The sequence below is a fragment of the Oryctolagus cuniculus genome, chromosome 3, assembly GCF_051225735.1.
Source record: "Oryctolagus cuniculus isolate XC-2025 breed Fujian yellow rabbit chromosome 3, ASM5122573v1, whole genome shotgun sequence".
In the NCBI taxonomy this organism is placed as follows: Eukaryota; Metazoa; Chordata; class Mammalia; order Lagomorpha; family Leporidae; genus Oryctolagus; species Oryctolagus cuniculus.
In genome coordinates, this window is record NC_142869.1 from 70,603,402 (window position 1) to 70,615,960 (window position 12,559).

General features: G+C 44.2%; 1 protein-coding gene across 2 annotated transcripts in view; it reads right to left on the minus strand.

Moving 5' to 3' along the window:
* MYO3B (myosin IIIB) overlaps positions 1-12,559 on the minus strand; it is a 474,261-nt gene that overhangs the window by 194,870 nt on the left and 266,832 nt on the right. For both annotated transcript variants that reach the window (XM_070070709.2, XM_089328195.1), the window contains exons 24-25: positions 10,912-10,989; positions 2,392-2,597 (exon numbers count right to left, since the gene is read on the minus strand). In XM_070070709.2, coding sequence (XP_069926810.2) covers positions 2,392-2,597; positions 10,912-10,989 — 284 coding nt within the window. The remainder of the gene's footprint in view (positions 1-2,391; positions 2,598-10,911; positions 10,990-12,559) is intronic.

The following is a 12,559-nucleotide window of genomic DNA, read 5'->3' on the forward strand; positions in this document are numbered from 1 at the left end:
AACCTGGGGAGCGGGGAAGCCCTTCCCAAATCTGGAACCCACCAACAGAATCCCTGAGAATGCTGTTTCAAGTTTCAGTCCAGCTGCCAGAAAACAGGACAAAGCAAAGAGTAACATGAAACAAGTCTATCTGGTATTTACCTCTACGGTTCAACCTCCAATGGCTCTGCTCCCTGCCTTTGATTGTCTTGTCTGCATATTTCCTGCTAACAGTTTACAAAACAGCACTCTCCAACAGGAAGATAAGAAGCGCACTTATTTGTTGAATAACATCAAGGGGGAAAACTGCTAGTTCATCCATTTTGTTGTTAAGTTACTCTAAAGGATCAAAATACCAATTAACTTGCTGGCTCAGAAATCTTTGATATCCTTAGATTTACTGACATTTTGAAGCTCCTGTTCATTCTTGCCTAATGGTCTTCCGATTATGAACAAAGAAGTGCCAATCTGTTTAGCATTTGACCTGTTTTCTGAAATATTTTTATGTATTCAACATCGTGAGGCTAAAAATACTTGACTAGTCATATTCATGTGCTAAAATAATCTTTTTTTTCCTGTTCCACCTCTAAGTTTAAGAGGAAAAAAAGAGACTCAAATGCACTTTTTAAAAAAAGCTGCTTCATTCTTATTTTTAACTTAAGAGCTTTCATTGTAAGGAAATTTTTTTTTTCATGTAATTTAACAGAGTTTGGGAAACTTGATGAAGCCAACTATCATATTTAGGATTAGCAAAAGCTAATCTGAGAAAAAGTCGGGAAAACAACCTTGGAAATGTGCTGCAGAGTGGACGTAAAAAAGACTGATGGAGTGGGACAGACATGTAAATGGACTTGGCTGTCTCTGAGCATCCTGGACAGCAGTGCCTCGCAGAGGTGTTTACTATTGTTGTTGCTCCTTATTTCTCCCCAGATAATTCTGTGAAATTACATCTCAGAGAATCTCTGTGGCAGCTGGGTAGCACAGAGCAGATTTTCATTCTGAAGTAAAGGCAGCTTCCAGGTTTAGGAAATCCCATACAATTTATTTCAATAAAATCAATCGAGGGGCAGGCACTGTGGCACAGCGCGATGCTTGGATCCCTTACTCGGGGTACCAGTTTGCATCCTGGCTGCTCTGCTTCTGCTCCAGCTTCCTGCTAATGGGCCTGGGAAGGCAGTGAAAGACGGCCCAAGTGCCACCTGCGCTGGAGACCCAAATGGAGTTATAGGCTCCTTTCTGGCTCTGATCCAGGCACTGCAGCCATTAGGGGAGTGAATCAGCGAATGGACGTTCACTCTCTGTGTGTGTCTCTACCACTCTGTGTCAGTAAATCTACCTGTCAAATAAATAATAAACCCTCTTTTTAAACAAATATCGATTGAATGCGAGATTAAGAATATGGGTGCTGAAACCAGACTGCTTGGGTTCAAATCCTCATTCTGCTGTTTATAATATGGGACTTTGGGAAAGCCACTTAATTTCTTTGTATGCCCCAATTTCCTCATCTGTAAATGGGGATGATAACAGAGGGTCACTTGTCGGGCTGTTCCAGGGATCAAATGAGATTATATATTTCAGAAGAGTGTCCTAAAATATCCTGTCCCCTGAACGTATCTTGTGCTGTGGTAATTACCATAGTGCCTCCTGTCAGGCCCTGGAAGAGGAGTGGGTCCTGGGGTGCATTCAAAGCCACTCACTGGGAGGATCCTTTCTTCCTAGCCATGAATCACCCAGAGAATTTGAAGTCTAACACTTGATAGTCTGTAAATATCAAAACTTTAAAAATAATCATTTCACCGATATTTCACCTCTTTGCTTAAATTTATTCCTAAGTACTTTATTTTGGTAGCTATTAAAAATGGGGTTGCAGGGCTGGTGCTGTGGCATAGCGGGTGCAGCCTCTGCCACTGTCCTCTGGGTCACTGCAGCTTCACTGGAGCACAATAAAAAGGCAACGTTGAAGTAGCTAATAGGCCTATGACTTGTTTGGCAGCAAGCGGGCAGTCACAGCCGAGGAGGAGCTGTATTTAAAACAATGAATCTGGGGGCCAGCACTGTGGCACAGTGGGTTAAAGCCCCGGCCTGCAGGGCTGACATCCCATATGGGCACCCATTCGAGTCCCGGCTGCTCCACATCCTATCTAGCTCTCTGCTATGGCCTGGGAAAGCCATGGAAGATGGCCCAAGTGCTTGGGCCCCTGCACCTGTGTGGGAGACCTGGAAGAAGCTCCTGGCTCCTGGCTTCAGATTAGCTTAGCTCTGGCCATTGCAGCCATTTGGGGAGTGAACCAGCGGATGGAAGACCTCTCTCTCTCTCTCTCTCTGGCTCTACCTCTCTATGTAACTCTGTCTTTCAAATAAATAAAATAAATCTTTAAAAAAACAACAAATCTGCAAAGCTGCTGGCCTGACCTTTTCACAAACTCCTCAAAGCGGATGCGGTGGGAGTAGCCCTGCCGGCGAATGCTGACTGTCTCCAGGATTCCGGTGGAGCGAAGCTGGGCCAGCACCCTCTCTCTGGAGAACTGCAGGGCCTCTCGGTGGTCATTGGGTTTAATGCAGCGCACAAAGTGGGGCTGTCCCACCACCATTTTGGAGAGCAGATCCATCAGCGAATACTGCCAGGGAGAAAACGCAGGAGGTTACTGGCAACGATCCCATCATCACCATGCAGGCCTGCAGGGACCTCCTGAGCAGCCTGAGGCTCGGGCATGACTCACAGACCCCACTGAGGCGGAACACAAGATCAAGATCAGCAGTAGGAACTGCTAATGTAAGTTCTGCTTAGAGCTGCCTGCAGATTCCAAAGCATTCTTCAAATATCACCAGTGCCAAGTTATATGCCCTGTTGCGGGAACACAGCTAAGAATGCGTTCTAGATTACCCAGAATTCTCAGAACTAGAATGTGATACTCCACAAACTGCCATTGAAAATATCCACAGAAGCGTCTAGGTTCAATTCCCAGCTCTACTCTTGATTCCGGAGTCTTGGTGCCTTCTGAGAGGCAGCAAGTGATGACTCAAGTACTTGGATCCCTGCCACCTATGTGGGAGACCTGGATGGAATTCTAGGCTTCTGGGTTCTCCTGGATCAGCCCCGGCTGTTGCAGCCAACTGGGGAGTGAACCAGTGGATGGAAGACCTCTCTATCTGTCCCTCTCTCCTTGTATTACTCTGCCTGTCAGATAAATCTTGACAATAAAAAACATATATATATATATCCACAGAGCATTTAGGTAAGAGAAAGAAATAAGTGTGTTCAACTTGGAAAAGAGGAAGTCAAATTGTCATTTTTGGCAGATGACATGACTATAAATATATATAAAACCCCAAAGATTCCACACACAAAAAAACAATTAAAACTAATAAACAAATTCAGCAAAATTGCAGCAAAGTCCACGTGCAAAACTCAGCAGCATTGTCATACATCAATTACAAATAATCCGAAAGAGAAATCAAGAAAGCAACCCCATTTCTTTTTTTTTTTTCTTTTAAAATATTGATTGATTGATTTGAAAGGCAGAGTTAGAGAAAGGCAGAGGCAAAGAGAGAGAGGTCTTCTATCTGCTGGTTCACTCCCCAAATGATCACAATAGCTGGAGCTACGCCCATCCAAAGCCAGGAGCCAGGAGCTTCTTCCAGGTCTCCCACGCGGGTGCAGGGACCCAAGCACTTGAGCCATAGCAGAGAGCTGGATGGGAAGCAGAGCAGCTGGGACTGGAACCAGCGGCCAAATGGGATGCTGGCACTGCAGGCAGAGGCCTTACCCGCTACACCATAGCACCGGCTCTGCAAACCCATTTTCAATAGCTACCAAAATAAAGTGCTTGGGAATAAATTTAAGCAAAGAGGTGAAGTATCAGCAAAATGAAAGCTATAGGACACCAATGAAAGAAACAGAAGAGGAACCAGAGAAATGAAAAATCCTGAGTCCCTGGATTGGGAGAGTCAGTATCAAGGTCTATATTCCCCAAAGCAGCTTACAGATTCGATGAAATCCCTATCAAAACACCAATGACATTTTTCCCAGAATTAGAAAGGATGCTGCTAAAATTTGCATGAAACCACCAAAGACCCCCCAAAATCAAAGTAATCTTGAGAGTTAAAAAAACCCAACAGGAGTCATTATGTTACCTGCCTTTAAAATGCATTACAAAGCTACAGTAATTAAAATAGCATGTTGTTGGCATAAAAATAGAAATATAAACCAGTAGAACAGAATACAGAGCCTAGAAGTAAACTCATGCATTTACAACCAACAAATCTCTTTCTAAAAAACTTTTATGTATTTATTTTCATTTTATTTTAAAGGCAAACAGAAAGACAGACTGTCACACACACACACACACTCTTCCATCTGCTAGTTCACTCCTCAAATGCCTACAACAACCAGGACCACACCAGGGTGAAGCCAGAAACCAGGAACTCAATCTGGGTCTCCCATATAGTGCAGGGACCCATGTACTTGAGCCATCACCTGCTGCCTGCCAAGGTGAGCTTTATCAGGAAGACGGATCAGAAGCAGAGGAGCTGGGATACAAACCAGGCACTCCAATATGGGATATAGGCATGTGCAGTGGTGACTTTAATTAATTATTTTTTTTAAGTTTAAACAGTAATTAACCAGTTTTCAATATTGTTTTCACTGAGGGTTTTGATGGGTTTGGCATCCCAGGAATAGTTGTGAGATGACGACTTGTAAATTTTTAAAAAATTTTTTTAGGATTTATTTTTTATTTAAGTGAAAGGCAGAGTTACAGAGAGAGATATCTTTCATCTGCTGGTTCGTTCCCCAAATGGCTGCAACAGCCAGCGCTGGTCCAGGCCAAAGCCAGGAGCTATATATTTAGTAAATATAAATTTCCAAAGTACAGCTTATGGATTACAATGGCTTTCCCTCCCCCCATAACTTCCCTTCCACCCGCACCCCTCCCAACTCCCGCTCCCTCTCCCCTTCCATTCACATCAAGATTCATTTTCAATTATCTTTATATACAGAAGATCAATTTAGTATATATTAAGTAAAGATTTCAACAGTTTGCACCCACACAGAACATAAAGTGTAAAATACTGTTTGAGTACTAGTATCTGGAACACATCATGCTGAGTGAAATAAGCCAGTCCCAGAGGGACAAATATCATATGTTCTCCCTGATCGGTGACAACTAACCGAGCACCAAAAAGGAAACCTGTTGAAGTGAAATGGACACTATGAGAAACAGTGACTTGATCAGCCCTTGTCCTGACTGTTGATGTACAACATTTAGATCTTTCGTCTATTCTGAGTTGATTTTTGCACAAGGTGAGAGATAGGGAGCTAGTTTTATTCTTCTGCATGCAGATATCCAATTTTCCCAATACCATTTATTGAAATGGCTGTCCTTTGGCATGTTCTTTTTTTTTTTTTTCTTCTTTAAGATTATTTGAAAGCAGAGTGACGGAGAGAAAGGAGGAGAGACAGAGACAGAGAGACATTGAGATCTTCCATCTGATTGTTTACTTCCCAAATGACTGCAACAATCGAGGCTGGGCCAAGTCAAAGCCAGGAGCCAGAAACTCCATTCTGGTTGCCCACATGGGTAGCAGGAGTCCAAGTACTTGGGCCACCTTCCATTGCTTTCCCCAGCACATCAGCTGGGAGGTGGATTGGAAGCAGAGCAGCCAGGAATGGCACCAGCACTCTGATAGGAATGCTAGCATCATGAGTGGTGGCTTAACAGGCTGTGCCACAAGATTGGCCCCCACAGTGCATGCTTTTTAGTACCTCTGTCAAAGATCAGTTGGCTCAGGACAAGTGCTTCACAAAGAGATTAAACTCGCTGCTTCAGGGCCAGTGTTGTAGCATAGCAAGTAAAGCCTCCGCCTGCGATGCCAGCATACCATTATGGGTGCCAGTTCGAGACCTTGCTGTTCCACTTCCAGTACAGCTCCCTGCTAATGTGCCTGGGAAAGCAGAGGAAGATGGTCCACGTCCTTGGGTCTTTGCACCCATGTGGGAGACCCGGATGAAGCTCATGCCTCCTGGCTTTGGCCTGGCCGAGGCTGGGCTGTTATGACCATTTGGGGAGCAAACCAGGGAATGGAAGTTTCTCTCTCTCTCTCTCTAATTCTACCTTTCAAATAAATAAATCTTCTAAAAAGAAAAAAAATATAGAGGAAATTCTCAGGACATTGAAATGTTCAAGGAATTTTTGGATCAGATCCTAAAACACAGGAACCAGAAAAATAAACAAATGGGATATCATGAAACTACAAAGCTATTCTACTGCAAAAGAAATAATCAACAGGGTAAAGAGGCAGCCTGTAGAATGAGGGAAAATATTTACAAGCTGTATGTTTTACAAGGGCTTGATAATCAGAACGTATAAAAAATTCAAATGACTAATAGCAAAAAAGTCAAATAATCCAATTTTAAAGTTGGCAGATCTAAACAGGCATTTCTCAGAAAGAGGACAAAGGGGGCCAGTGCTGTGTTGTAGTGGGTAAAGCCACTGCCTGCAGTGCCAGCTTCCCATATGGGCGCCAGTTTGAGTCCCGGCTGTTCTACTTCTGATCCTGCTCTCTGCTATGGCCTGGGAAAACAGGAGAAGATGGCCCAAGTCTTTGGACCCCTGCACCCATGTGGAAGACCCAGAAGACACTCCAGACTCCTTACTTCAGATCAGCCCAGCTCTGGCTGTTGAGGCCATTTGGGGAGTGAACCAGTGGATGGAAAATCTCTCCTTCTCTCTGCCTCTGACTCTCTGTAACTCTGCCTTTCAAATATAAATAAATATTTCTAAAAAAAAATAAATAAAAGGAAGAAGAAAAAGGGTCCCCAGGTACATGAAAATATGTTCAACATCAGTGGTCATCAAGGAAATACAAACCAAAACCAGAATGAGACATTACTTCATTCCAGTTAGCCTGGTTAATTTGGGGATAATAACAACAAAAAAAGTGACAGAGATAATAAGTGCTGGTGAGGATGTGGAGAAAAAGGAACCCTGCACACTGCTGGTAAGAATGTAAATTAGCACAGCCTTTGTGGAAAACAGTCTGGCAATTCCTCAAAAGATGAGAAACAGAATTACCATACAGCAATCCCACCACAAGGATTTCCCACATATCTGTGGGAAAGGAGATCACTTTGTCAGAGATATCTGTCCTCCCATGTTTATTGCGACCGTATTCACAATAATCAAGAAATGGAAACTACCTCAGTGTCCATCAGCTGGTGAACTGATACAGAAAATGTTGCTCATACACATGTTAGGATACTACTCAGCCGTAGAAAAGAATGAATCCTGTCATCTGCAACAACACTGGTGGGACTGGAGTCACAACATTAGGTGATACAAGTCAAGCACACAAAGACAAGTACCACATGGTCTCACTCATATGTGGATTCTCAAAATGCTTATTTTACATAATCAGAGAGTATAACAGTACATACTGGAGACCAGGGAGAGAAAGGGGACAAGGGGTGAGGAAAGTGGATACTAAGTTATGGTTAGATAGGAGTAAGAAGTTTTGTTGTTTTATTGCACAGTAGGGTGACTATAGATAATGATAATGTACTGTGTATTGTTCTGAAAACAAACTAGAGGAAAGGATTTGGAAGGTTTCATCACAAAGAAATGATAGGTGTTTGAGGAGGTAGATATGTTTGTACGGATTGATCATTACACATTTTATACATGTATTATAATATCCCATGGTACCTCATAAATACATATAACTTTTATATCAGTTAAAAATTTTGAAAATTTTTAAAAATAAAGTGTGCAGCTTTTAGGAAAGAGGTTAGTTGCTTTGTCAGCCTGGGAACCACTAGGAAGTCTAAGCAAATCCTACTGATAGGATCATTACTTGGTAATAATGTAGTGGAACAAAAAAGAAAACTTGAAAAAGAGGGCAAAGAAAACAAAAAAATCAGAGAAAAAGATTCCGACAAAGATCAACTAACATATACTAAGAGGTCAGTACTGGGTTCGCCCAGAGAGAGGGGCGGACGGGGATGGAAATGGAAACCAGAGAGGCGGCCTCCCTGTTGCTCAGGGGTATCCACAGGTGGGGGTTCTCCTGGGCACATCTCGGGATCCTTACAAGCCAAACAGGCAATCAATTCCACTGTTTCTAATCACCCCTCTTACAGATCAAACCTGGTGTTTCCTAACTTCTCAAGGTATCCTATTTTTTTCAGGTTTAGCATCAGGAGACTGCTAAAGTTTTTGTTTGCTTATTTATTTGTTTTTATTTGAAAAGCAGAGAGAGAATCTTCCATACGTCAGCTCACTTCCCAAATGCCCACAACAACTTCAGCTGGGCCTGGCTGAAGCCAGGAGCCAGAAATTCTACCTGGATTTCCCTCCTGTGTGGCAGAGACCTAAGTATTTGAGATTTGAGCCATCATCTGCTGTCTCCCAGGGTGCAGATTTGCAGGAGGCTGGATCAGAAGTGGAGGTGCGATTCAGTCCTAGGCACTCTGATAGGGATGTGGCATTTCAAGCAGCAGCTTAATCTGTTAGACCACAATACCTGCCTCAGAATTGGTATTTTCAGAACACCAAACTGGTAGTCATGAGTATATTTCTGTAAAACTGCAAGCAGAGGTTTTTCTGCAAATAGGGAAGTGTAGTATCTTGAGAATGACTCCACAGACTTCCAAATCCTATGGAAAACCTACACACACACACACACACACACACACACGCGCACAGTTATTAGGAGCAGGATTTAGTAGCTGAAGATGACAGAACCATGGTGGGTTTCTGGAAAAGAAATATGTCACAATCAGAAATGTCTAAATGTCAGAGTGATGAAGCAGGGGCTGAATGCCACCTGCTTGCCATCTGAATGCCAGAGATGCATTAGTAGGACTCACTTCATGGATGGAGCTCCTGGGGCCGGCGCTGTGGTACAGTGGGTTAAAGCCCTGGCCTGAAGCACCGGCATCCCATATAGGTGCTGGTTCTAGTCCCAGCTGCTTCTCTTCTGATCCAGCTCTCTGCTATGGCCTGGGAAAGCAGTAGAACATGGCCCAAGTCCTTGGGCCCCTGTATCCATGTGGGAGACCTGGAAAAAGCTCCTGGCTTCAAATCGGTGCAGCCCTGGCCATTGTGGCCATCTAGGGAGTGAACCAGCAGATCGAAGACCTCTCTGTGTCTCTACCTCTCTCTGTAACTCTGTCTTTCAAATAAAATAAAATAAATCTTTAAAAAAAAAAAAAAAGGATGGAGCTCCTGAAATTCATACCCAGAGCCCAATGCTCATCTGCCTTGAGGCATCACTGGCTAGGTTGGACTTCGTACCTTCAGGTCCTTCTTGCACCTGCTAGCTTTCCATGGGGGTCTTCCAACCCCAGCGCTGGCTCCTCCAACCTATGACCCAGCTGACCTTCCATTCTTGCTGAGTCCCTTCCCTTACCAATCTATTCAGCTGTTGCTGCGATAAGTTCTGCTTCAGGCCTAACATCTCTACCATGAAGCTCTTCAGACCTTGGCTCCCAGTGATGCATGATCTCTAAGGGGCATCCAACTCCAACGTCTTATAAAGATTATAAGATCAACAACTCTGCAAATTGGTACAAAAGTGCAAGTGTCTTATATCTGATAAATATAATGCATTTAACAGAGTCCTTCTAGAGACAACATTTTTACCTAAAGGAAATATTTTACAAGACGAAATAACAGAAATTGGGGTAGCAGAAACAGGAAATTATAGGGCCAAAACAAGTGAGTTTTGCAATGAGTCATTTCAGTCCAGGAAAATCATGTTAATGTTAAAACAGAATCTTTCAACATCTGAACTTGATAAGCTACCTCCCAGAATTTTCTTAACTACTCTTCAGTATGCTGGAAAAGTGGCTGGTTCCAGTTCAGTAGCTTTATGGCCAAGACACAACCCAAATGCTAACAGAATCAGTGCATTCAATGGACAGAGCTGTGTGCCCTGTGTTCTCTCTCTGCTGCAGCCTCACTCCCTGCCATGACTCGCTCCTGTGCTTTGCCCTTGTTTCAATGACTATATCCTTTCTGGGCTTCCCAGGCAAAGGCTTAGCAAGAGCTCTTTGGAGGTAAGCAAATTGGAGCTCAAGAAGATTCTTTAAAAATGAGAAACATCTGAGGTGATAGGTATGCCAATGACCCTGATCTGATCATTATACATCACATAAATATAATGCCACATGCACAGTCACTCTGTGTCAGTTAAAATTAATACATTTTTCAGGGGCGGGTGTTGTGGCACAAGCAGGACACTGCTTGGGATGCCTGCATCCTGTATCAGAGCACCTAGTTCAAATCCAAGCCAGCTCCCTGCTAAAGTACCTGGGAGGCAGCATGTGATGGTTCACACACTGGAGTTCCTGTCACCCATGTGGAAGACCAAGATGGACTTGCTGGCTCCTGACTTTCGGCTTGGCCTAATGGTGGCTGTTGCAGGTATTTGGTTAGTGAAGCAGCAGATGGAAGATCTTGCTCTTCTTTCTTTTAAACAAATAAGCAAATCTCAAAAATGAACTAAAATGTTTAAAAAGGGAGTACAGGGGCTGGTGTTGTAGTGCAGCAGCTGGAGCCACTGCCTATGATGTCAGCATCTAACACTGGAGAGCCAGTTTGAATCGCACTGCTCTGTTTCTGATCCATTTCCCTGGTAATGTGCCTGGGAAAGCGGCGGATGATTGCCCAAGTACTTGGGCCCCTGCCACCCACATGGGAGACCCAGATGAGTTCCTGGCTCTTGACTTCAGCCTGGCCCAGCCTGGCTAGGTTGGATGCAGCCATTTGGGGAATGAATCAGCAGGTGGAAGACATCACTCTGTCTCTCCCTCTCTCTCTCCCTTTAAAAAAATTTCATAAAATCTCAAAATAAATGAATAAATGGAAAGGTGTATAGCCCTTTTCACCACACACACACATATTTTGCCCCCTACCAAAGACGACTCCATACCCGGAAGTACGAAGCCATGGTTTGCCTCTTCATGTTTGTGGTTTCTTCTGGGTGCCGTATCACCTCCAGAGTGTCGACCTGGAAACACAGGAAGAGGTTTGAGAATCAGGTACTTAATTCTTTTTCCATGCTTTCCAAAACCTGGGAAGCTGTTTGGTGAAACATCTGAGAGGCCACGGTGTTTAGGACACAGAATGGGGGCCAGCACTGTGGCGTAGCAGGTAAAGCTGCCACCTGTGATACAGACATCCCATAGTGGTGCCATTTCAAGCCCCGGCTGCTCCACTTCTGATCCAGCTTCCTGATAATACACCTGGGACAGTTGCAGAAGATGGCCCAACTACTTGGGTCCCTGCACCCACGTGGGAGACCCAGAAGAAGCTCCTGGCTCCTGGCTTTAGACTGGCTCAGCCACAGCTGCGGTGGCCACTGAGGAGTGAACCAGCAGATGGAAGACCTCTCCCTCTCTCCTCCTTCTCCCTCTCTACCTGTGCCTTTCAAATAAATAAATAAACCTTTTTTAAAAAGGACACAATAGTGTACACTCGCGTGGAGAATATTTTTAAATGTTTATTGTTTATTTGAAAGGCAGAGGGACACACAGAGAGAAATCTTTCATCGGCTGGTTCATTCCCCAAATGCTGGCAACAACCAGGGCTAGGCCAGGGTTAGGCCAGAAGCCAGGCACTCCATCTAGGCCTCCCACCTGGGTAGCAGGGACCCAAGCACTTCAGCTACCACCTGCTGCCTCCCAGGATGCCCATCAGCAGGAAGCTGGGTCAGAAGCAGAGAAGTGGGCATTAAACCATGTACTACAATATGTGGTGTGGTATCCCAAACAGAGGCTTAACCTGCTGTGCCATAAGATCCACCCCTGGGGAGAATTTTTAAACATATATAAAAGAAATAAAAAAGGAGGCTGGCACTGTGGTACAGCATGTTAAGCTGCTGCCTGCAACACTGTCATCCTATCCGAGCACCAGTTTGAATCCCAGTTCCTCCACTTCTGATCCAACTCCCTTCTAATGAACTGGGAAGGCAGCAGGAGACAGTCCAAATGTTTGGGCTCCTGCACCCATGTCAGAGACAAGAATGGAGTTTCTGGCTCCTGGTATGGGCTTGGCCCAGCCCTGGATGCTAATGCCATCTGGGAAGTGAACCAGCAGATCAAAGATCTCTTTCTCTGCTATTCTGCCTTTCAAATAAATTAAAACAAAAAGTACACTCTTCTCATTTGACTACATGACTGCATTCTATGATCTTAGTATTCATCCTATCAGTGTCATTTCTTTTTTCTTTAGTATTTATTTATTTGAAAGGCAGAGTTATAGAAAGAAAGGAAAAGACAAGGAGATCTTCCATCCATTGGTTTACTCCCCAAATTGCCACACTGGCCAGGTCTGGGCCAGGCCAAAGCCAGGAACTTGGAATTCCATCCTAATCCCATGTGGATGGCAGGGGCCCAAGGACTTGGGCCATCTTCTGCTGCTTTCCCAGGCACATTAGCAGAGAGATAGATTGGAAGTGGAGTACTAATATTGGATGCCAGCATCACAGGCAGCGGCTTAACCCTCTATGCCACAACACCCACCCCTAATGTTATTTCTACACTTCTCTATCTTCAAAATGGCCCCTGTAAAATTCTCCA